The 24455-nt window shown below is 36.9% G+C and overlaps 1 protein-coding gene across 1 annotated transcript in view; it reads left to right on the forward strand.

The window, feature by feature from the left end:
* The window catches only part of LOC105003852 (sperm-associated antigen 16 protein-like), a 517190-nt gene extending 497645 nt beyond the window's left edge, over positions 1 to 19545 (forward strand). Inside the window, exon 5 of the mRNA XM_010861284.1 lies at positions 19380 to 19545. Coding sequence (XP_010859586.1) covers positions 19380 to 19545 — 166 coding nt within the window. The remainder of the gene's footprint in view (positions 1 to 19379) is intronic.
* Positions 19546 to 24455: the final 4910 nt, after the last annotated feature.

The following is a 24455-nucleotide window of genomic DNA, read 5'->3' on the forward strand; positions in this document are numbered from 1 at the left end:
TCTATGCGTATTTTTATTTCTTTTTTGATTTCTTCTGTGATTTGTTGGTTATTCAGCAGTGTGTTGTTCAGCCTCCATATGTTGGAATTTTTAATAGTTTTTCTTCTGTAATTGAGATCTAATCTAACTGCATTGTGGTCAGAAAAGATGCTTGGAATGATTTCAGTTTTTTTGAATTTACCAAGGCTCGATTTATGGCCCAGGATGTGATCTATCCTGGAGAAGGTTACGTGTGTACTTGAGAAAAAGGTGAAATTCATTGTTTTGGAGTGAAATGTCCTATAGATATCAATTAGGTCTAACTGGTCTATTGTATCTTCTGATGAACACAATGATCAGAGTTTTGTTAATTTGTTACAGAAAAAAAATGAGACCCTTTTAGAAGTCATATGTCTGTTGTAATCCAACTATTATTTAGATAGATATTTCAGAGAGAGATAGTAATTTTTAAGTTGTTTAGAAGACTAAGGTGCAAGTAGAAAATAATTACTATTATTAATATTACTATTAAAGTATTTCTGTTCACTGAATCAGAGACCAATCTGACTGACTTGCTTACATATTCATGGCTGCTTTTAATGCCCTTTATCCAAATTTTGTTCTCTGTATTACAGTTGTACTATATAGGAAATAAAATGGATATATCTTGTTTAAAGGTATCCATAGAACAAAGTTATTTACATAATCAAGAAGAGATCCAGACACAGACAAGTGACTTAATCATATAATGTAAAGGTTATTACAAGGTCCTGCATGACCCCGAATATTTATTTTGCCACCAGCTTCCTATCTTATTTCTTTGTTTTCTTGTATGGACTAATATTCCTACAATTAGAATTACTTCTTTTGTAAGAAGAATAAATAAATGGCTTTATTATGGTTTTATATCATATTTATTACAATATTTAAAAGGTAATGATTAACAAATATACTTGGGTGAAATGGGCCCCAGAGAAATGGGAGGGAGGATACTAATTTAAGGAGGACTTCTCATTTCATTCTCACAGATTAATTTATTAAATTAGCTAGTTGCTCACCAAGCCTGCCTGACCCAAAAATTATGAAGTGGAAATACCCTTTTCCATTTACATTCCAAAGTGTAAATATGTTTTAGAAACAAAGAAAATCTAAGGGATTTGATGTGTGGCATAGGTTATTTTCAGGTGGCTTTTCATGGAGGGAGGGGTCCAGAAAAGCCTCAAGGAAGCCTAAGGGTGTCAGGGAAAGCACATCCAGGGTTTGAGAGGGTCACAGAGGTACTCAAGCTCACAGCCTAGAAAAGACTCTTCACAACTGCTAACATCTCTCTCTTTGCCACAAATAATACATATGGCACAGCTAAAGTTTCCCTGGAAGGCTTAAAATATTTTCTTATATTTTCTTTACCAGTGGTTCTATCCCAATTCAAATATCTAAAAATCCTCATTTTTATATACGTTTTAAAGTAACAGTGGAAAAATGTATCAAACTGACTCACATTGATACCATCAAGGATGGTAACATAGAATTTTTCAAGTTAATATTTTTAAGAAGATTTCATTCCTAAGAGTAAGCTTATGAATTAAGGTCAGAAGTTTAAGCTAACTAAATTCTGCTTTTGGATGAGAAACGAAAACTAAAATACTGGCAGTTTCTGAAGCTCCTTCATGGGGAATTAATTATTAGATCATTTATGTTGATCATATAATCTTTTCCTTTGTGGCTGATTGAAATCCACATAAAGCTAAGTTTATTTTAAAACAATATATTCAATATTTGAAGACTAAGTCCAAAGAAAATGTTATTGGATTGAGGGTTAAGTGCTGGGAAGTAATGGTGTCTCTTCACAGAAAATGAAAATTTGTAGTTTCGTTAATAATAAGTAGCTCAGCTGGTGAAGAATCTGCCTGCAACGCAGGAGAATTGAGTTTGATCCTTGGGTTGGGAAGATCCCTTGGAGAAGGGACAGGCTACTCACTCCAGCATTCGTGCCTACAGAATCCCCATGGACAGAGGAGCCTTGTGGGCTATAGTCCATGGGATCACGAAGACTGAGCAACTAAGCACAGCACATTGAATACCTACTCTGGATCCACTATGTATAGGACATGACAGATAAGGGCAGAGTCTTCAGGGAGTGTGCAACTCTAGGCAGAACTGACTGTTGGGTTTGAGAGGGAACAATGACATAAGTAATCAAGTTAATTTCACCTAGTGATTGGCTTGGAAGGAAATAAACAGGATGGACAGGGAAGCCTGTTGTACTACAGTCCGTGGGGTTGCAAAGAGCTGGATACGACTGAGTGACTGAACTGACTGACTGATGATCAGAAGACACTGAGTTTTGAATGAAAGCTCTGAGTAAGAGGAAACAACTTGACTGAAGTCTCTTTTCTCAAACAACCCAGTGCCTGGATGATCTAAGGACTTTCCCCCTCGTTCAGCCCTGCTTTCTCTCCTTACTGCTGTGCTTGCTGGAATCCCTCCTCTCCTGTAGCCATGCTTCTGTGGTTAAAGCTACTGTCTTTTCCCATTCCTGATATTTGGCTTCTAAGTTCTCTTTTGGAGGATTGACATGGAAAGGAAAAAGGGTGTAAGACTCAAAGTTTCAATGTGGCTATTTTTGATCATATTATACTTACATATTTTGGAGAAAGATGTTTAAATATATGATTTCAGAAGTAGATTTTGGGTTTAAATTATTTAATGTTACATCTGTTGATCAACTTACAGTTGATAAGGAAGTTCATCACAATCATCTTTAAAGCTAATTTTTATCCCTTTTTAAGGAAAAAAAATCTCTTTTCAAAGAAAGATGTGCTTCAAAACAATCCTTTTGACCTTTTTTGTTTTACATAAAAAACAAGACATTTGATAGTTTTAGTTACAATTTTTAGAAGCCAGAGTTCTTTTAAAAACTGATCTAACTGTAGGAAGACTGGACTCAGGAGCCATTTAAAACAGCAAAATCACTGAAATTACCACAAAAATGCAAAAAAGGTAACAATACTAAACAGACCGCAAAAAGAACACTGTATGAAGTATGAGAGACAAAACAATAAGACAGAGCATGGCTTGTTTGGAGCTCAGTTGGAAATGTGCATGTCACATGACTCAATTTTGTTGTTATTTTGCATTCCCATATGTGCACATGCATGCAGAGTGTTGATTTGGGGATGGTAAATACAAATTTGCAAGCAGGCAGTTTGCAAATATGGAATCTTTTTTTTTAAATATTTTCAAATATATCCTTCTCTTTTATATTTATTTTTAGTTTAATTTTAACTGGAGGATAATTGCTTTACAATGTTGTGTGGTTTCTGCCATATAACAACATGTATCAGTCATTAAGTGTTCATATCTCCCTTCCCTCTTGAACCTCCTTCCCAGCTTTTATCCCATCCCACTCTTCTGGGTTGTCACAGAGCACCAAGTTGAGCTCCCTGTGTTATACAGCAACTTCCCATTCTCTTATCTGTTTTACACATGGTAATGTATATATTTTCATGCTACTTTATCAATTGGTCACACCTTCTTCTCCCATTGTGTCCATAAGTATGTTCTCTATGTCTGAGTCTCTATTCCTCCCCTACAAATAGGCTTATCAGTACCATTTTTCTAGACTCCATGTACATGCATTACATTATGATACTTGTTTTTCTCTTTCTGACTAACTTGACTCTATCACAGGCTCTAGGTTCATCCACCTCACTGGAATTGACTCAAATTTGTCCTTTTTATGCCTGAGTAATACTCCATTGTATATATGTGCCACAGCTTCTTCATGTATTCACCTGTTGATGGACATCTAAGTTGCTTCCATGTCCTGGCTATTGTAAATAGCACTGCAACAAACATTGGGGTACATGTATCTTTTTCAGTTATGATTTTCTCAGGGTATATGCCCAGTAGTGGGAATTCTGGGTCATATTGTAATTTTATTTCTAGTTTTTTAAAGAATCTCCACACTGTTCTTCATAATGGCTATATCAATTTACATTTCTACCAACAGTGCAAGAGGATTCCCTTTTCACCACACCTTCTCCGGTATTTATTGTTTGCAGAATTTTTAATAATGGCCATTCTGACCAATGGGCTTCCCAGGTGGTACTAGTGGTAAAAAGCCTTCCTGCCAGTGCAGAAGACATAAGAGATGTGGGTTCAATCTCTGGGTCAGGAAGATTCCCTAGAGAAGAATACTCATCCAATATTCTTGTCTAGAAAATCCCATGGACAGAGGAGTCTGGTGGGCTATATAGTCCATAACATTGCAAAGAGTCAGACATGACTAAAGTGACTTAGCACACACATATTCTGACCAGTGTGAGGTAATACCTCATTGTAGTTTTGATTTGCATTTCTCTAATTGAGCATCTTTTCACGTGTTTGATGACCATTGTAAGTCTTCTTTGGAAAAATGCCTGCTTAGGTCTTCTGCCCATTTTTTGATTGGATTGTTTGCTTTCCTCGTATTGAGCTGCATGAGCTGCTCCTTTGTCAGTTGTTTCATTTGCATTTATTTTCTCCCATTCTAAAGGTTGTCTTATTTTGTCTATAGTTTCCTTTACTGTGCTGAAGCTTTTAAGTTTAATTACATCCCATTTGCTTTTGTTTTTATTTCCATTACTCTAGGAGGTGGGTCAAAGAGAATCTTGCTGTGATTTATGTCAAAGAGTGTTCTGCCTATGTTTTCCACTATGAGTTTTATAGTTTCTGGCTTTACATAGAGATCTTTCATCTATTTTGCATTTATTTGTGTATGGTGTCAGGAAGTGTTCTAATTTCATTGTTTTACATGTACCTGTCCAGATTTCCCAGCACCACTTCTTGAAGAGACTGTCTTTTCTCCATTGTATATTCTCGCCCCCTTTGTCAAAGAAAAAGTGCTCATAGATGCATGGGTGATCTCTGTGCTATCTTGTTCCATTGATCTATTTAATGTACTTTTGTTTTTATTTCAGTACCATACTGTCTTGATGACTATAACTTTGTAGTGTAGTCTGAAGTCAAAAAGTTTGATTCTTCCAGCTGCATTTTTCTTTCTTGATTGTTTTGACTATTTGAGGTCTTCTGTGTTTCCATACAAATTGTAAAATGTTTTGTTCTAGTTCTGTGAAAAATGCCATTGGTAATTTGATAGGGATTGCATTGAATCTGTAGATTGCTTTGGGTAGTATAGTATAGTTGGTGGTAAAGAATCTGCCTGCAGTACAGGAGATGTGGAGATGCAGTTTTGATCCTGGGGTTCAGAAAGTCCCGAGGGGAAGGAAATGGCAACCCATTCCAGTATTCTCGACTGGGAAATCCCATGGACAGAGAGCCTGGCAGACTACAGTCCATGGGGTCACAAAGAGTTGGACAAGACTGAGTGACTAAATAGTAGCAAGCAAACAGGGACATGATGTATTTCTCCGTTTGTGTCATCTTTGATTTCTTTCATTAGTGTCTTATAGTTTTCTGTATGCAGATCTTTTGTATCCCTGTGCTGTGCTGTGCTAGTTGCTCAAGTCGTGTACGACTCTTTGTAACTCCATGGACTATAGCTCACCAGGCAACTCAGTCCATGGAGATTCTTGAGGCAAGAATATGGAGTGGGTTGCCATGCCTCCTCCAAGGGATCTTCCTAACCCAGGGATCAAACCCAGGCCTCCTGCATTGTAGATGGATTCTTTACCATCTGAGCTGAGCTACCAGGGAGCCCTAGGCAGGTTTATTCCTATGAATCTTACTCATTTTATTGTAGTGGTAAATGGAATTGTTTCCTTAATTTGTCTCTATGATTTTTTGACTATGGAATCTTTGACTATTTAGGGCCAACTACAAATCGCAGTATTCCCAGTGTTATGGTGTGCAAATTACTTAGAAGAGTAAATGCTCAATATGTCCCAACTTAAACTATAGTGTTAAGTGTAGAAACTGTTGATATATAAAGAGTTATTTGCTTTTGTCTTTATTCATTTGTCCTAGGTTGCCGTTTCAATATTTGGTCTTTTTATTTTGTTTTTTCCCATTATTCAGTTTGCTGCCATTTATTGCCAAGTATCCATGTTTCCCTCATTGTTATCAGTGAACAGTGCTCCAGCCTCTTAAATTTCTCCCTGCACTCGCATCCTTTGCAAAAACAATTCAGTTGACTGTTTAACAATCTGAGTAAGGACTTGAGGGTACTCTAAGCAAGTCCTTAACTCAATTATGGTTATTTTATTTATACACCTTTTTTCTTTTATTCTCCAAATCCTGATTATATTTCAGGTATTTGAGGGTGCTGGAAAATCTGCCTTTTACATTGGTAGAGTAGAATTTTATTGCCATTTGGAGATAGTTCTCAGTTCATATATTTATTGTCATAAATGATGTTTATCTCAGATAAGCCTCATGATAAATATTATCGTTGTATGTTCGTTCAGTTATACAAATGATATTTAAAATCCAGGTCTTTTACTTATAAAACATAAATAGAGTCACAGATGTAGAAAACAAATTTATGGTTACCAGAGGGGAAAGGGGGGGGCACATAAATTAGGAGATTAGGATTAACATATACATTGGAGGAGAAAATGCAACCCACTCCAGTATTCTTGCCGTGAGAACCCCATGACAGTATGAAAAGACATATACACATTACTATGTATTAAATAGATAACTAGTAAGAACCTGTTGTAGAACAAAGGGAGCACTAGTCAATACTCTGTAATGACCTATATGAGAAAAATCTAAAAAAGAATATGTATGTGTGTGTGTGTGTATAATATGTGAACATAATTGACTCGGTCAATTTGCTGCACAGCAGAAAGTAACACAACATTGGAAATCAGCTACTGTAATAAAAATTAAAAAAAAAAGAGCAGAGAGGTAGGATCAGAAAACAATCTTCCCACAGTCCATGGGGTTGCAAAAGAGTCAGACACAATTTAGTGAATAAACAACAATTAAAGCCTGGGGCTTCCCAGGTGGCTCACTGGTAAAGAATTTGCCTGTCAATCCCTGGGTTCAGAAGATCCCCTGGAAAAGGAAATGGAAACCCTCTCCAGTATTCTTGCCTGCAGAATCCCATGGACAAAGGAGACTGGCAGGTTACTGTCCAAGGGGTCGCAAAAAGTCAGGAGTTAGGGACTATCAACAGCAACAGTTAAAGTCTTGGGCCATAATATTGGGGTGGTTTTTTAATACATATTGTAAAAGAATTAAGAAAATAAGAGAGACTTTATAATTTAAGTACAAAGTGAAAAAAAAAATGTAGGGATATGGGTTCCCCTTTTAGAGAATTAGAGACAAAAAGAGAGAACAGGAGATGACACAAGGAAAAATGATGAAACGCGACATAAAACAAAATGAGAATGTAAATATTCTTGCTATTAATTTCAGCTCTCTCTAAAGCAAAAGATTTTCCAGAATTAACTACTAATTTTTAAAAATAAATCTGTAGCGTAAAATATAAATAAAATTTAGGTCTTACTAAGGGTTAATAAGATAATGAATTCCAGTATTTTTTCCTAAACAAGGATAGATATCTTTTACCCTTCTCTTCATTTCACTTAAATACATATTGCTGCTCTTTTGCAAATGTTCTGTAATTGCATTAACCATATTTTGTTGATATAAAAGTTCATACAAGCTTGAAGTTTCAAAAATACAGTTTCGTATCCAATATTAATAGTGTTATAACAAATACACCAAGGAAATAGAATCTTTAAAATTTAATACCTCACGAAGGGCTACTGTGTGTGTACTGTGTGTTAAAACAATGTCCTCTTACAAGTTACAAGTTGGAAATACATTTTAGATGAAAATGCATCTGCTCTAGAAGAGTGGATAACTATTTTTTAACAAGTTCATAGTTGAGAAAAATAGCCATCCTTTGGTTCCCAGAATAATAAATTAAATCAAGGAGCGCAACGGACAACAACAGAAGAAAAAAGGGGAAGTAAAGTAAAAATAGGAGGTAGTTGATAAAGAGCTTTTTCGTGTTAACTAACTTCTCTCTACAAAAATGTTAGGAAAATAGAAGACAGAGCAATGGAGAGAAAATTGCATCAGGCTTCAGTGTTTACGTTTTTGATGGAAATGTGCAAATCATTTCCATCCCTTGTGGTGCAGTCATGCTCTGTCACTTTAGTCCATTTTCACCTGCAAAGAATTCTGAATGGGACTTCCTTCTCTGGCAGCTAATTAATCTCTCTCAAGCCTGCTCTTGCCATCTGTCTGCCTGGAATGCCCCATACCTAAACCCAGTGATTTGTAAGCAGATTTCTTTCCCCCTTGAGCAGTTCTTTCTTCCTTTAAGCTATGTGAAGACCCAGCTTTTTCTTTTATTTGGGAAACTCTGTGCACTAGAATATATCATTGAGGAACCTCTCCCTCTATCCTACCACCATAACTGAATATACTCCCAGATAATTAAATTGGGTTTTAATGACAGCAGACAAAGCCTAAATATCAACTGTCAATGTGCACAGTGTTTTACTAGTAGCGCACATAGTATGTAAGGATATACATTACTAAATCACACGTTTTCTGTGTGTATTTGTTAGATATTCCCTGTGATGAAATGGATATAATCATATATGACACTGTTACCTTTGCCTTAAAAATACTGCCAAATTGTGCAGTATTAGACATTTTAGTGTTTTGGCAAATTTTGTGTGTACAAAAAATTAATGTAAGAGCATAATTGTTTATAGGTTGGAATGCTTCAATTAAAAAATAATAATTTTATTCATGTTTATTATATTTAATAAATACAGCCTTTTAAAAAGTTACTGCTAATGAGCTACTTGCAAATAGCAATGCTTAATTTTGTCACAAGTGAAACTACCTTTCCATGATAGTTCATAAGAGGTTAGAAATGCCATCTTTATTATTTTGCTGATGCTGTCCACAGATCATCTTTTTAATGTAATTATCAGTATTGTTTTATTTTCTCTCATGTGTTTTTCTGTTAATTTTTTGTGATTTGTATCTATTTCTTTATATTTCCGTTCCTTTTTATTTCCTTTTTAATTAGACATAAGACTTCCTGGTAGCTATGTAATGCATGCCTTTAGAGAACAAATATATATATATATATATTACTGGTATAGCTATTCCAAATATTATAGATACTTTGTCCATCTATGAAGGTGCATGTACTTGACACATACATGTGTGGAGCCTTAATAAGAGGATAGAATCACTATAAATACTCAACTATTCACAGAAATATATATTTAGTATTTATTGTGTCGCACATATCAGGATAGTGAAGGCAGAAGGAAAAAGTATTCTCACAAGTGATATTTACTTTTAATTGTTTGGTTGAGGTGATATACACAGTGGAACTTAACACTGAAGTGTTCAATTATTATAGATGAATTTTGATAAATATATATACCTTTTAAGCTGTTGAAGCTGTAGGCCATTTCTGTAACCACAGATAATTTCCCAGTTCATCTAATAAAAGCCCATTCCCCACAGCAAATGGTGTCTTCTTTCTAACCATAGAGTGTCTGTTCCTGAACTTCATATGAATTCAACTATATAATACATAGGCATATTTACCTGAATTCTTTCATTTGGTATTATTGCTATTAAAGTATATTGTTGCAGAAGTCAACAATTCATTATTTTTAGTCACAGTCTAATGAGGCAATATGGTACTACTTCATCTGAATACCTTAAAACAATGTAATTCTGTATTTACCCTGGTCCTTGTGATTTTGCTATCTTTTAGTTTACTTCTACATACTTAAGACACTATCTAGTACAATGATGGTATCTTTAACCAGTTGTCTTTTAAAAATTTAAAAAAAAAAAGGTGTTTTTCCATTTACCCAAATAGTTATCATTTTAGATGATGTCATTCTTTTCTATATATGGATATTTCCATCTGTTGTCCTTTCCATTCAGTCTGAATACCTTCTCTTCAGCATCTCTTATAGGAAAGATCTGCTGGTGATTTATTTGAAAAGTTATTTCATCTTCCTTATTGAAGGTATTTTAACTGATTATTGAATTTTAAATAATTCAATTCAGCCCTTAAAAAAGTTGTTCTGTTATATTCTATTGTTTCTATTGAGAAGTCAATTGTCATTGCACCATTGTTACCTACGTGTTATGTTTCTTTCATTGATTGTGACTTTCAGATTTTTGTTTTATATTTTGCTTTTAGCAGTTTTAATATGATATGCTTAGGTGTGTTCTGTCTGTTATTAATTATGTTTGGATTTTCCTGAGCTAGTATGATCTGTATATTGGCATTTCTCATCAAATTGGGGAGCACTTGAGCAATTGTTCTTTCAAAATTGTTCTAACCCTTTTCTCTTTCTTTCCTTTTCTACGCTCTCCACGACCTCCAGAAACCCAATTATTTCTGTTAGACCATGTGATTATCCCCACTGATGACTGAGGTTCTGTCAATGGTTCTTCAATATGTTTTCTTTCTATTTCTGTAAGTTCTATTTATCTTATTCAAGTCCACCAATCCTTTTATTCCTGCAGTATTCGATGTGCTTTTTGCTCATGCAATGAACTTTATTTCACATGTTATACTTATCAATTGTTTTTTTTATAGTTTCTATTTATTCTCTGACATTCTGTCTTTGTAGACCCATTTAGCAGTTTCTTTAAATCCTTACCTGTGATTATGATATACGGTTGAAATCTTGGTGTTTGATTAAAAAGTTGAGTCTGTTTCTAATACTGCATTTTTTTCTTGTTTATACCTTTTCCACCTCTTTACATGTGTACTATTTTTTTAAATCAAATGCTGGATATCATTAGTAACAAATTTTAAGGAGTCTATATTGGTCTTTCTATATAAGTTCTGTTCCAGCAATCTATTTAATTATAGACATATCATTTTTGCCTTTCAGGCTTAGTTTTATTCTTGGTCAAAACAAGTCTACTTTGGTTTTTAACTTCCATTAGTACTCTTGCCTGGAAAATCCCATGGACGGAGAAGCCTGGTAGGCTGCAGTCCATGGGGTCGCTAGGAGTCGAACACGACAGAACAACTTCACTTTCACTTTTCACTTTCATGCATTGGAGAAGGAAATGGCAACCCACTCCAGTGTTCTTTCCTGAGAATCCCAGGGACGGGGGAGCCTGGTGGGCTGCCATTTCTGTGGTCGCACAGAATCGGACATGAATGAAGCGACTTAGCAGCAGCAGCAGCAGCAGTGAACCTGACCCTTACTCCTATGGTGGGTTCTTTTTTGTGGTTCCAACTGAAAGTCTGATGTACCCAGTGAGTCTGTCCACTCTAGATGAGATTAAAGTCCAATATCTTCCAATAATACCTGGTCTCTGGTATCACTGTACAGCATTCAACCACCCAGCATGAAATATCTTCAAGGGCTTGTGGACTCTTACACTGTAGAAATGTCATCTAGACCTTGGCCAACAATTCATGGCAAATTCCCAAACTGCTGCCATTTGCCATGCAGCTCCCTTTTTTCATGTACCCTTCACTGCAAGAACCAGGCAGCCCAGCAGCCCAGATTATTCTCATTTCCTCTCGGTTCTTCTGAGACTTCACATCTACCCCCATTGGTGGCTCAGACAATAAAGGATCTTCCCACAATGAGGGAGACCCAAGTTTGATCCCCGGGTGGGAAAAATCTCCTGGAGAAGAGAATGGCTACCCACTCTGGAATTCTTGCTTGGAGAACTCATGGAGAGAGGAGCCTAGTGGGATTGCAAAGAGTCAGACTCTGAGCAACTAAGACTTTGACTTTCAGTGAGACTTCACTTCTACCAGGGTTCTACTCTTATTTTGATAGCAGTAAGTGCTTCCAAGCAGAAAGTCAGTGAGGTCATTCAGTAGAGTTCAGTAACGTGGCTCAGTCGTGTCCAATTCTAATGCAGTCCCACGACCTGCAGCACGCCAGGCTTCCCTGTCCATCACCAACTCCCAGAGCATACTCAAACTCATGTCCATCCAGTCGGTGATGCCATCCAAGTATCTCATCCTCTGTCATCCCCTTCTCTTCCCACCTTCAATCTTTCCCAGCATCCAGGTATTTTCAGTGAGTCACTTCTTTGTATCAGGTGACCAAAGTATTGGAGTTTCAGCTTCAACATCAGTCACCAATGAAATTCAGGACTGATTTCCTTTAGGATAGACTGGTTGGATCTCTTGCTGTTCCAGGGACTCTCAACAGTCTCCTCAAGAGTCTTATCCAACACCACAGTTCAAAATCATCAATTCTTCAATGCTCAGCTTTCTTTATCCTCCAACGCTTACATCCATACATGACTACTGGAAAAACAATAGCCTTGACTAGAGGCAAGTAAAGCCTCTAGTCTCTTGGAGACTAGTAGTCTCTCTACTTTGTTGGCAAACTAATGTCTCTGCTTTTTAATATGCTGTCTAGGTTGGTCATAGCTTTTCTTCCAAGGAGCAAGCATCTTTTAATTTCATGGCTGTAATCACCATATGCAGTGATTTTGGAGCCCAAGAAAATAAAGTCTGTCACTGTTTCCATTGTTTCCCCATGTATTTGCCATGAAGTGATGGGACCAGATGCCATGATCTTCATTTACTTAATGTTGAATTTTAAGCCAACTTTTTCACTCTCCTCTTTCACTTTCATCAAGAGGCTCTTTAGTTCTTCACTTTGTGCCATAAGGGTGGTATCATCTGCATATCTGAGGTTATTGATATTTCTCCCAGCAACCTTGCTTCCAACTTGTCCTTCATCCAGCCCAGCATTTTTCATGATGTACTATAAGTTAAATAAGCAGGGTGACAATAAACAGCCTTGACGTACTCCTTTCCAAATTTGAAACCCGTCTGCTGTTCCATGTCCAGTTCTAACTGTTGCTTCTTGACTGGCATATAGATTTCTCAGGATGCAGGTCAGGTGGTCTGGCATTCCAGTCCCTTGAAGAATTTTCCACAGTTTGTTGTGATCCACACAGTCAAAGGTTTTGGCATAGTCGATAAAGCAGAAGTAGGTATTTTTCTGAAACTTTCTTGCTTTTTCGATGATCCAGTGGATGTTGGAAATTTGATCTCTGGTTCCTCTGCCTTTTCTAAATCTAGCTTGAACATCTGGAAGTTCACGGTTCACATACTGTTGAAGCCTGGCTTGGAGAATTTTGAGCATTACTTTGCTAGCATGTGAGATGAATGTAATTGTGCACTAGTTTGAGCATTTTTGGCAGTGTCTTTCTTTGGGATCAGAATGAAAACTGACCTTTTCCAGTCCTGTGGCCACAGCTGTTTTCCAAATTTGCTGGCATATTGAGTGCAGCACTTTCACAGCATCATGTTTTAGGATTATTCCATCACCTCCACTAGCTTTGTTCGTAGTGATGCTTCCTCAGGCCCACTTGAGTTCGTGTTCCAGGATGACTGGCTCTAGGTGAGTGATCACGCCATCATGATTCTCTTGGTCATGAAGATCTTTTTTATATAGTTCTTCTGTGTATTCCTGACACCTCTTCTTAATATCTTCTGCTTCTGTTAGGTCCATACCATTTCTGTCCTTTATTGTGCCCATCTTTCCATGAAATGTTCCCTTGTTATCTCTAATTTTCTTGAAGAGCTCCCTAGTCTTTCCCATTCAGTTGTTTCCCTCTTTTTCTTAGCATTGATCACTGAGGAAGGCTATCTTATCTCTCCTTGCTATTCTTTGGAATTCTGCATTCAAATGGGTATATCTTTCCTTTTCTCCTTCCCATTTCTCTTCCCTTCTTTTCACGGCTATCTGTAAGACCTCCTCAGATAACCATTTTCCCTTTTTGTATTACTTTCTTGGGGATGGCCTTGATCCCTGCCTCCCGTACAGTGTCATGAATCTCCATTCATACTTCTTCAGGCACTCTATCAAATCTAATCCCTTGAATCTATTAATCACTTCCACTGTATAATCTTAAGGGGTTTGACTTAGGTCATATCTGAATGATCTAGTGGTTTTTCCCTACTTTCTCCAATATAAGTCTGAATTTGGCAATAAGGAATTTATGATCTGAGCCACAGTCAGCTCACCATCTTGTTTTTATGACTGTATAGAGCTTCTCCATCTTTTGCTACAAATAATTTAAATAATCAGATTTTGGTATTGACAATCTGGTGATGTCCATGTGTAGAGTCTTCTCTTTTGTTGTTGGAAGAGGATGATTGCTATGATCAGGGCATTCTCTTGGCAAAACTCTATTAGCATTTGCCCTCCTTCATTCTGTACTCCAAGGCCAAATTTGCCTGTTACTCCAGGTAATTCTTGACTTCCTACTTTTGCAATCCAGTCCCTTATAGTATAAAAGACATCTTTTTTGGGTGTTAATTCTAGAAGGTCTTGTAGGTCTTCACACAACCATTCAGCTTCTTCTGTGTTACTGGTTGGGGCATAGACTTGGATTACTGTGATATTAAATGGTTTGCCTTGGAAACAAACAGAGATCATTCTGTTGTTTTTGAGATTGCATCCAATTACTGAATGTTGGATTCTTTTGTTGACTATGATGGCTACTCCATTTCTTCTAAGGGATTCTTGCCTACAGTAGTAGATATAATGGTTATCTGAGTTAAATTCACCCATTCCAGTCCATTTTAGTTTGCTGATTCCTAAAATGTCGATGTTCACTCTCACCATCTCCTAGTTGACCGCTTCCAATTTGCCTTGATTCATGGACATAACATTCCAGGTTCCTATGCAATATTGCTCTTTACAGCATCAGACTTTACTTCTATCACTAGTCACATCCACAGCTGGGTGTTGTTTTTGCTTTGGTTCCATCTCTACACTCTTTCTGGAGATAGTTCTCCACTGATCTCCAGTAGCATATTGGGCACCTACCGACCTGGGGAGTTAATCTCTTAGTGTCCTATTCCTTTTTTTTTTTTTTTTTTTTTTTTGCTTTTTCATACCGTTCATGGGGTTCTCAAGGTGAGATTACTGAAGTGGTTTGCTGTTCCCTTCTCCAGTAGACCATGTTTTGTCAGATCTCTCCACCATGACCCGTCCATCTTTGGTGGCCCTACATGGCATGGCTCACAGTTTCATTGAGTTAGTCAAGGCTGTTGCCCATGTGATCAGATTGGTTAGTTTTCTGTCATTGTGGTTTTCATTCTGTGTGCCCTCTGATGGAGAAGGTTAAAGGCTTATGGAAGCTTCCTGATGGGAGAGACTGACTGAGGGGGAAACTGGGTCTTATTCTGATGGCCAGTGCCATGCTCAGTAAATATTTAATCCAATTTTCTGTTGATGGATGGGTCTGTGTTCCCTCCCTATTATTTGACCTGAGGCCAAACTATGTTGGAGGTAATGAAAATAATGCTGACCTCCTTCAACAGGTCCCATGCAAGCACTGCTGCACTCAGTGCCCCCAACCCTGCACCATGCCACCTCTGACCATGCTTCTGCCAGAGACCCCTGGACATTCACGGGCAAGTCTGAGTCAGTTTTTGTTTTTTTTTTTGGGGTCATTGCTCCTTTCTCCTGGGTCCTGGTGCACACAAGGTTTTGTTTGTGCCCTCCAAGAGTCTGTTACCCCAGTCCTGTGTAAGTTATGGCAGCTCTATGGTGGGGTTCATGGTGACCTCCTCCAAGAGGGCTTATGCCATACCCAGGTCTACTGCATCCAGAGCCACTGCCCCTGCAGCAGGCCACTGCTGACCCAGACCTCCGCAGGAGACACCCAAACATAGTTCTGTCTTAGTCTCTGTGGGGTCTCTGGGTCCTGGTGCATACAAGGTTTGTTTGAGACTTCTGAGAGTCTCTGGCGGGTATGGGGTTTGATTCTCAGTGGGGCAATTTTGCTCCTCCTACTGTCTTGCTGGGGCTTCTCCTTTGCCCTTGGACAGGGGTTATCTCTTCAAAGTTGCTCCAATGCCTACCGCCTTGCTGGGGCTTCTCGGAGAAGAGAAGAAGAGAGGTCATGGTGCTCCCTAAATATTTCCCTGTGCTCAGGGGTACCCTCCTTTTCTGTGTTTAGTTCAGTGCCAGAAAATCATAGCCACATATAATGTGTGTCATTTTATAGTTGTTTATTTTGGAGAGAAAAGTACTGTACTGGTTACTTTATCATGGTGGCACAAATCCCAACAAGACATTTTTACTGTTAGATAAAGAAGATAGAGGAAACTGCCAGAGGTGAGGCAGGCTGAGGGTGGTGAGGGAGGCCGGAGCCTTTAGAGTTAACATAAAGCCTGTGACTTGAGTTGTTTGACAACAAGCTATATCTATACTTAAAAAAATGCAAAAGTGAAGGAAAGATGAACTTGAGGGATAAACCCAGTAGTATTTAGTGAGAAGTATTTTTGGAAGGGAGCAAATCTGATTAGAAATGAAAGATAAATCTAATTTCCCTCTTTCTGCTGTTAATCTTTAGCAAGTGGCTGTCCCATATAATATTGTCATAATAAAAGAAACGAACCCAGAACTGATGATGAATTGAAAAAATTGAATAAATGAATATAAACCAAATTCTACTGAAGAATATACAGTGAAGAAGGAATTACCTAAGTAAAATTACCAATAATTAAGACAAAAAGTCCTCTATATTTTCAATGAATTACAGAAATCCTATATTTCAAGTTGATTTTATATAATAAAAGAGAACATCAAAAGAGTTAAAGAATTTTATTATTTTATAAGACAATAGTTGAAAATATTGGGGGAAATATTGGGGGAAAAGTTAAATCAGAAACATAAAGGTTTTATAGATTGCTCCCTCTTCACATACACACAAATAACCATAATTAAAAAATGTTTAAGTTGTAAAAAAGTAATTACATATATATGTATATATATGTGTATATATATATATGTATATATATATGTGTGTGTGTATATGTATTTCTCTCTATAATCCTTATATCCATATATATGTATATATAATTTCTCTCTATAATACAAGGTTTATAGAAAGAATATTAAATGAAGGAGAAAAATGAAACAAAATAAAACAGCTAGTGTTCCTAAAGGGAAAAAAAAGAATAAATGGAAGAGAAAAATATGAATATATAGTAAAGGAATAACTCTATACTAGAAGAACAAAAGTCTAAGATGGAAATTGCTACCAAGCCATGCCATGCTGCATTCCATTGTTTGCAAAAGAATATTAGGGCTGTGGGCATAAAAAGCAGATCATCCACAGGGGAAGCTAAGCATGAACGGTAAGAGAGATTAGGCTGGCCTTGGACTTTGTCTCTCATAGGAGACAGTGAAACATTTATCCACAAATGTTTGAGGATTGATGACTCAGGATACTATGACCATTCAAAATTGCTCTTGAAGTACTAAATAATCAAGAAAATATATAAAAGTTCAGAAAATTTATTTAAGTAGATATTCACTGAACACTGGGAGAACACTGGCACAAAAACTGACTTGTGATTGCTGATCATATGTGTTTTGATTTTTGACATTGTAAGATTGACAATTTTATTTCAAAAGCTTGGTTGGTGAGTAAAAGTGGGAGGAATTATAAACATGTCATAATTACAAACATTTCCTTTTTGACTTATACTTTCTATAAATGAAATACAACTAAAAATAGCATGCTTAATTTTTAATATTTTCTCAATCTGAGAGTGCCTTTTAGACAATATTTCAGAATTAAAAAACACTGACAACTTTCAACCATGCCTTTAATCCTAATTGTTTTCATTCATGGTAAACTCATATAATTTAATAATTTGCTACAGTATATAATATACACATAATTTTCCTTTTGCTGTAAAATCTCTCTCTGTCTCTTATAGAGCTATACCTGGAGCAATTAATAGTTAAAGATGATTATTTCATTATAATGGACTTTGGAATGTAAGCCTTTCAAAAAATGCTTTATATTGATATTTTTAGAATTATTAGAAAACAGCAGGTAAAATTTCTACACAAAACAAGAATTCTATAAAAATAAAGTAATTTATCCTGTAAGTTTAGCACCCATCTCAAAAACATGTCATAAAATCTGAGCATACTTATAAATATCCAAATATCTTTTTGAAAGGTCACATACTAAATATTTTAGGCTTATGAACCATATGGTCTCTCATAACTATGCAACTCTGCTATTGTCAGGGGAAAGCAGCAATAGACATATGTAAACAAATTGACATGTTCCAGTAAATCATTCTTTACAAAAATAGGCAACTAGCCAAAGGGCCATAGTGTGTGGACCCCTGGTAGAGACTGACATTTCATCAACTTTAAAGATCAAATTATTATCAGCCTCTCTCAGAAATATTGAGATAAGGGAACTGATACAAAATGGCCATGATTAATGAATTTATTGATTTTATTTCCTTGTTCCTGATATTAATTACTACAGTACTGCACTTTGATATGAAAAGTATCAATCAAGGGAATTGCTATTGAGTAATTTACATATGTATCCACACAAATCTTAAAATTTTCTGGCTTCTCAAAAATGCCAAAATTTCCGGTGAAATAAGCTTCATTCCAAACAGTTATTAGATGTTATGCTCAGTTTGACTTCTTCTTTCCCTTTTATGTTTACTGCCTTAGTCAAAAATCTCAGATTGTTGGAGCTACATTGGACCTCTCAATGCTTCAAATTAAGTAATTTCAGTCTCACAAGAAGGAACTGTACTGTTCCTGAGATGAATAACTTCTCTATGGTAACCCTACTGGTTCTTGTCATAGATAGGACTGGAATCCAGTCTCCCAGCTCCCATTGCAGAATTTTTCCCACTCCACTGTACTGTCATGTGTGGAATGGCTCAAGCCAGTCACCAGTCAGTTGATCAGAGCTTAACCGGCTGGTTATCATACTAGAAATGCCTGGAGAATTCCATGGACAGAGGAGCCTGGCAGGCTATGTTGCAGAGAGTTGTACATGACTGAGCAACGAAGCACAGCACAGCACATAGGTACATTTCTAATATCACAACCAAATGCCTGGAGAATCCCATGGACAGGGAAGCCTGGCGTGCTGCACTCCATGGGGTCGCAAAGAGTCGGGCACAACCAAGTGACTGAACTGAACTGAATCAGCTGGTTAAGCTGCACAATAGTTGATTCTAATATACAGCCCACACTGAGGAAAAAAAAAAAAGAAAGAAAGAAACTGAGCAAGTTAAAGAAGTTTATCTGGTCTTCACATATTGTAGCACGCATGCAGTTCTTTTCTCAGAATATTACTTCATGTGATGGGAGCAATTTTTAAGTAGTAATTTCATGATAAAGAATAAATGCAATAGTGTAAAGACAGCTTTCCCAAGTGATTTTATAAATTGGATGTAATTAGTTTATTTTATGCTACTAATTCTGTAAAGTGCTTGGAATATAAGGTGGTTGTAGAATGCTCCTTTAAAATGTCGTTGTACATTTTTGCCACTTACAAAACTATGCCTCAAACATTTATTATCTTTTTTAGCATTGTACAGAAAGAATAAGGAACATTTAGGTGCTCACTTTGCAAACTTGAACTCTTAATTTTTCTCTGTGCAGTGAAAGATGCAGATATACCTTGTATGGACACACAGATTCTGTGAACAGCATCGAGTTTTTTCCTTACTCCAACACTCTTCTCACAGGCTCTGCCGATAAGTCACTGTCCATCTGGGATACAAGAACGGTAAGCAAATCGTTAACATTTTTTTTTTTCCAATTTTGATAGGTCTAGTCACTCTTAGTCACTTTTCAGGTGCAAGATACAACCTATGAAGAAATTGTATAGGGGCAGGTAGGATAAAAGAATGATAATAAGTTTCTGTTTACAAGATCTTATCTATATGCTTTTATCTACCCTGCCTCCTAAAAGTAGGAATATAAAATAATGTAATTGCTTCATTAAACATTAATGCAGCAATTATTTATTGAGATAGAAACTCTACTGGTATAATACATATGCCAGGAAAATGCATAGCACCTCTCCCTAAGGACCTTGTATCTTAGAAAGGAAGGAGAACCAAGAGATTATTTTAATGTGGTGAGGTATATATTAAAATGGAAGAAAATACAAGATACAGGGGAAAAGCGGGGAGATCTCTTATCTGCCTAGAAGGATGTGGATGACTCCCAAGAGGAGGCTGTCCTTGTGCTGAGAGTTAGAGGGTAAGTAGGATATACCAAATAATCTCAAGAAGATGGATTCCAGGAAAGAACAGTGCATACCTTACAAAGCTCTAGAGGTATGAGGCTATAAAAGCATATTTGGAGAGTAATAATATGTATTGATAGAGCTTAAGAAAGAGGAAATAAAACACAAGCAAGTGTATACAGATAGACAAGCTCAAGATCACCAAGTATCTGATAGAAGTTTTATTATTTTCAGAGGGAATCTATTAAAGCATGTTAAGCAAACCATGGCTTCCCTGATAGCTCAGTTGGTAAAGAATCCACCTGCAATGCAGGAGACCCCAGTTTGATTCCTGGGTCAGGAAGATCTCCTGGAGAAGGGATAGGCTACCCACTCCAGTATTCTTGGGCTTCCCTGGTGGCTCAGCTGGTAAAGAATCCACCCGCAATGCAGGAGACCTGGGTTCGATCCTTGAGTTGGGAAGATCCCTTGGAGACGGGAAAGGCTACCCACTCCAGTATTCTGGCCTGGAGAATTCCATGGACAGTATAGTCCATGGGGATCGCAAAGAGTTGGACACGAGTGAGCGACTTTCACACACACACGCAAGCAAACCAGGTAACAATCAGATTAGCCTTTTAGAAAGATGGATTTGATAGTAGAGTTAAGGGAGTCATTCTCATTGAGGAGGCTTATAAAGTAGGCTGTGAGCAGGTGAGAATTTGAACTAGGAGACTGTGAGAATTAAAAGGAAAGAATGAATTCAGGATAAAGGGTTTAACTCTCACAATTTGAAGAGTGATTGGAGGTGGAGGTAATGTGAGAAAAGAAGAGGAGTTTAAAGGTGACCAGCTGCCCCACTTTATCTAAGATTGCAAGTTTTCCTGGGTTATGGGATTTTTCTGTGTTAAAACAGATAATCCTGGATTAGTATGGCCTCAGAAGTAAATTAGATGTGAACAAATGGAGATGGAATTTGGGGACTACATTTTCACAGAGTTTGGCTGTGAAGATGAGGAGGAGAAAAGACTATACTTCCAGAACCTAAGAGAGGTCTCCCTTGTTTCAGATGGGAGACAACTTGTGGAAAGGATTAAAGATTTCGGAAAGAGAAAGGTGAAAGTGTTAGTCACTCAGTCGTGTCCAATTCTTTGCAATCCCATGAACCGTAGCCCACCAGGCTCCTCTGTCCATGGGATTTCCTGGGCAAGTATACTGAAGTGGGTTGTCATTTCCTTCTCCAGGAGCTCTTCCCAACTCAGGGGTTGAACCTGGGTTTCCTGCAGTCTTTACCACCAGAGAAACTAAAGCACAGCAAATTGAGCACACACTTCAGTAGTTTGGAGAATGCCAAGATATGCAGAGTCTTTAGTTCTCTGAGGCAAATTGATTTAGGATAGAGAACATGGAGTCCTTAGGTTCACGTATTTTAGAAAACAGCTAGTGGTAGAGTGACAAATACCTTGGATACAACTTCACGTGTTACAGCATGTCAGGGGACAGCAGTCAAAGGACATTGTGGGAAAAATGCATCAGCCATGAATTAATAAAATCAGAATAATTTATTGTTGGGTAAAAAGGTGCCACAGCCACCTCCTTGATTTAAAATAGCTTAGACCCTGTGCAAGAGAGTTCAATCCTGCTAATGGAGCATCAATGAGAAAGCAAAATTTTCGACTCATTTAGTCTCAGTACTTAGATATGAAGTGTGTGTAAAAGCAATTGGTAAAGGAAAACCCACAGAGGAAATATTAATTTAGCAGTGACCTAAATTTCATGCTCATTTTCTTTTGGTATAGGGTTTTTTTTTTTTTTTTTTTTTTTGTCTCTCAGAGTTCTGTAACTAAATGTTCTCAGAAAGCATGTCTCTTATTTATTTGTTTTCCTGTGAATAAACTGGAGCACTAATGCTTGGATGGAGACGGAAATGGCAACCCACTCCAGTATTCTTGCCTGGAGAATTCCCATGGACAGAGGAGCCTGGAGGGCTACAATCCATGGTCACAAGGAGTCAGACACAACTGAGCAACTAAGCACAATGTCTGAAAGTAAAATTCTCTTATGAACAGAAGGTGCCTCCTTGTATCTTCCTTCTATGCATAGAGTTGTTTATGACGGTGACCTTTCTATCTGTTGTTGGGAACTCTTTTTGTTCTGGTCTTATCTCCTACAGTATATTGGAGAGCAGAAGGAAATAGAAATTCATATGCAAAGGGCCTTAGCATACAGCAGAACAGCATTTGAATTGAATATAGGTCCATAGAAAGATTGTGTTTCTTTAATCATTATTAATGTATTTTTTCAAATTGGTTTTAATGGCAAATTAAAATTTATATTATTAATACTATTGCAAATTTGTTATTACCCTGCATGCTAGCTACATGCTAGCTACATTACATTCATTAATATTAAGGAAAGGACTCTGAAAAATTTTGGTATAGATAAAATGTTCAGCAATTGTGGTAAATACATCAATAATTAGAAATAAAGTTCATTTAATTAGTTTATTTTCTGAAAATATTTCAAACTCATTGGTAAAAATGTATATATTTAAATCAGTATATATATAAAATAGAATTAAACATGTAAAACAAAGGGAAATTCTCTTAATTTAGCTTATTAATAATTAGACAATGCAAGTTGTTAACTAAGTATTATTATAAAAGTCTAAAAATATATGACTGCAAATCTAGAACTAAACTGAATCATTTCACTTAAGCTGCATTACCTGTTCTGGTGAGTTTGTTTCTAAGCTGCCTCATTTATTTTTAACACACAAAACAAATCTTGACACACCCAGATTTTTAAAAATTCACATTTTATATATAGTTTTTAAAGGGTGCATGTTATACATTGTTTATATAATATGAAATTAAGTTTTTGTATAACAGGGACTTATGAAGAATTTAAAAATAAAATTTTGTAGTTACATATTATGAGATATTGGAAAAAAAGTAACCAGGACAGCTATCTTGTTTTCTGTGTAATAGTAAAGCCTGTACAACATACTGATATGGATATTATTAGACTCATAACATCATCTACATCTGTAGTATCCTGATAATCTCCTTTTTATAACTTTTGTATTAAGTTAATTCCTTGATAAATGATAAACTGTCAGGTGATGCTGAAAATATGAATCTAAAATGAGATGAATGACTCCCTTCTCTTAGTGAAGCAAAAGCAGAACATTTTGTCATCTCAATGTGATCAACTAGTATTGTGACATTTTCTAAAATATTTTTTGATGAAATATGAAAATAACCAGTACATTATATTCCTATAAATTACTTTTAAACCTCTCACTCCCATTCCCAAACATATACTAGTCTTAAATCTTTAACCTAATCTAATAGCTTCCTGTCAAAGATAATGAATGTGGAGACCTCTAAGTCAGTCTGTAAGTCAACCGGACAGATCAGCTCTGAATTTTGTGGGAGACTAGGAAAGGCTATAAATCTTTGTAATTACCAAATGGAGGCTGTTAAATAGCTTGCAGTTTGGAAACTCATAAAATTGCTCTATTTTATAGGACTACCTGCAGAGTATTTTCCCTTAAAGTTATGAAACAGTAAAATTCTTTTATTAAAATTAAAAAAGCAGATTGTAATATTGCCTGAAAATTATGTATAATATAGTTCATTTAATGAAAATGTACAATGCCCTCTCAAAAAGTGACATGAAAAATTCAAATATACATCAGTGATTTGGAAGCCAACATTATTAGTCATTCACAAGTCTGGTGAAAACTACTAAGGCTTTGAAATTGTTTTGGGAAAAAAAAATAATGTTGTCATTGTACAGTAAAACATAGAATAGAATGAGTAATACATCTGTGAGCTGTTCAGAGAGAGGCTGACAAAAATTAGAACTGATGACATTTCACCTCTTGTGATGAATCAGACACACAGAGTTCATGACTTGGACTGCATTTGGTAGCCATGCCTTGCTCTATAGACTGACTCAGCAGGCTTGCATTTAGCATACCATGCTGTCCTGACTTAGCTATAGCTAAAAGATCCAGTAATTGATTCCACTGTGTTTCTCTGAAGTGAAAAACCTGCTGCTGCTGCTAAGTCGCTTCAGTCGTATCCAACTCTGTGCGACCCCATAGACGGCAGCCCACCAGGCTCCCCCATCCCTGGGATTCTCCAGGCAAGAACACTGGAGTGGGTTGCTATTTCCTTCTCCAATGCATGAAAGTGAAAAGTGAAAGTGAAGTCGCTCAGTCCTGTCCGACTCTTAGCGACCCCATGGACTGCAGCCCACCAGGCTTCTCTGCCCATGGGATTTTCCAGGCGAGAGGACTGGAGTGGGGTGCCATTGCCTTCTCCGAAGTGAAAAACCTGAGAACTTGCCAAAAAAAGTAACTCTTAGGTCCTGTGTAGTGCTAACCCATGTGACTGCACAATTCAACCTGCACCCTGTCTAGTCCTGTTGTTCTCCTAAGATGCTATCTGGTGAACTCTGAAGGGAGCCTGACATTATTCAGAAGCCAGAATCTG

The sequence above is a fragment of the Bison bison genome, unplaced genomic scaffold (genome assembly GCF_000754665.1).
Source record: "Bison bison bison isolate TAMUID 2011002044 unplaced genomic scaffold, Bison_UMD1.0 scf7180017864471, whole genome shotgun sequence".
In the NCBI taxonomy this organism is placed as follows: domain Eukaryota; kingdom Metazoa; phylum Chordata; class Mammalia; order Artiodactyla; family Bovidae; genus Bison; species Bison bison.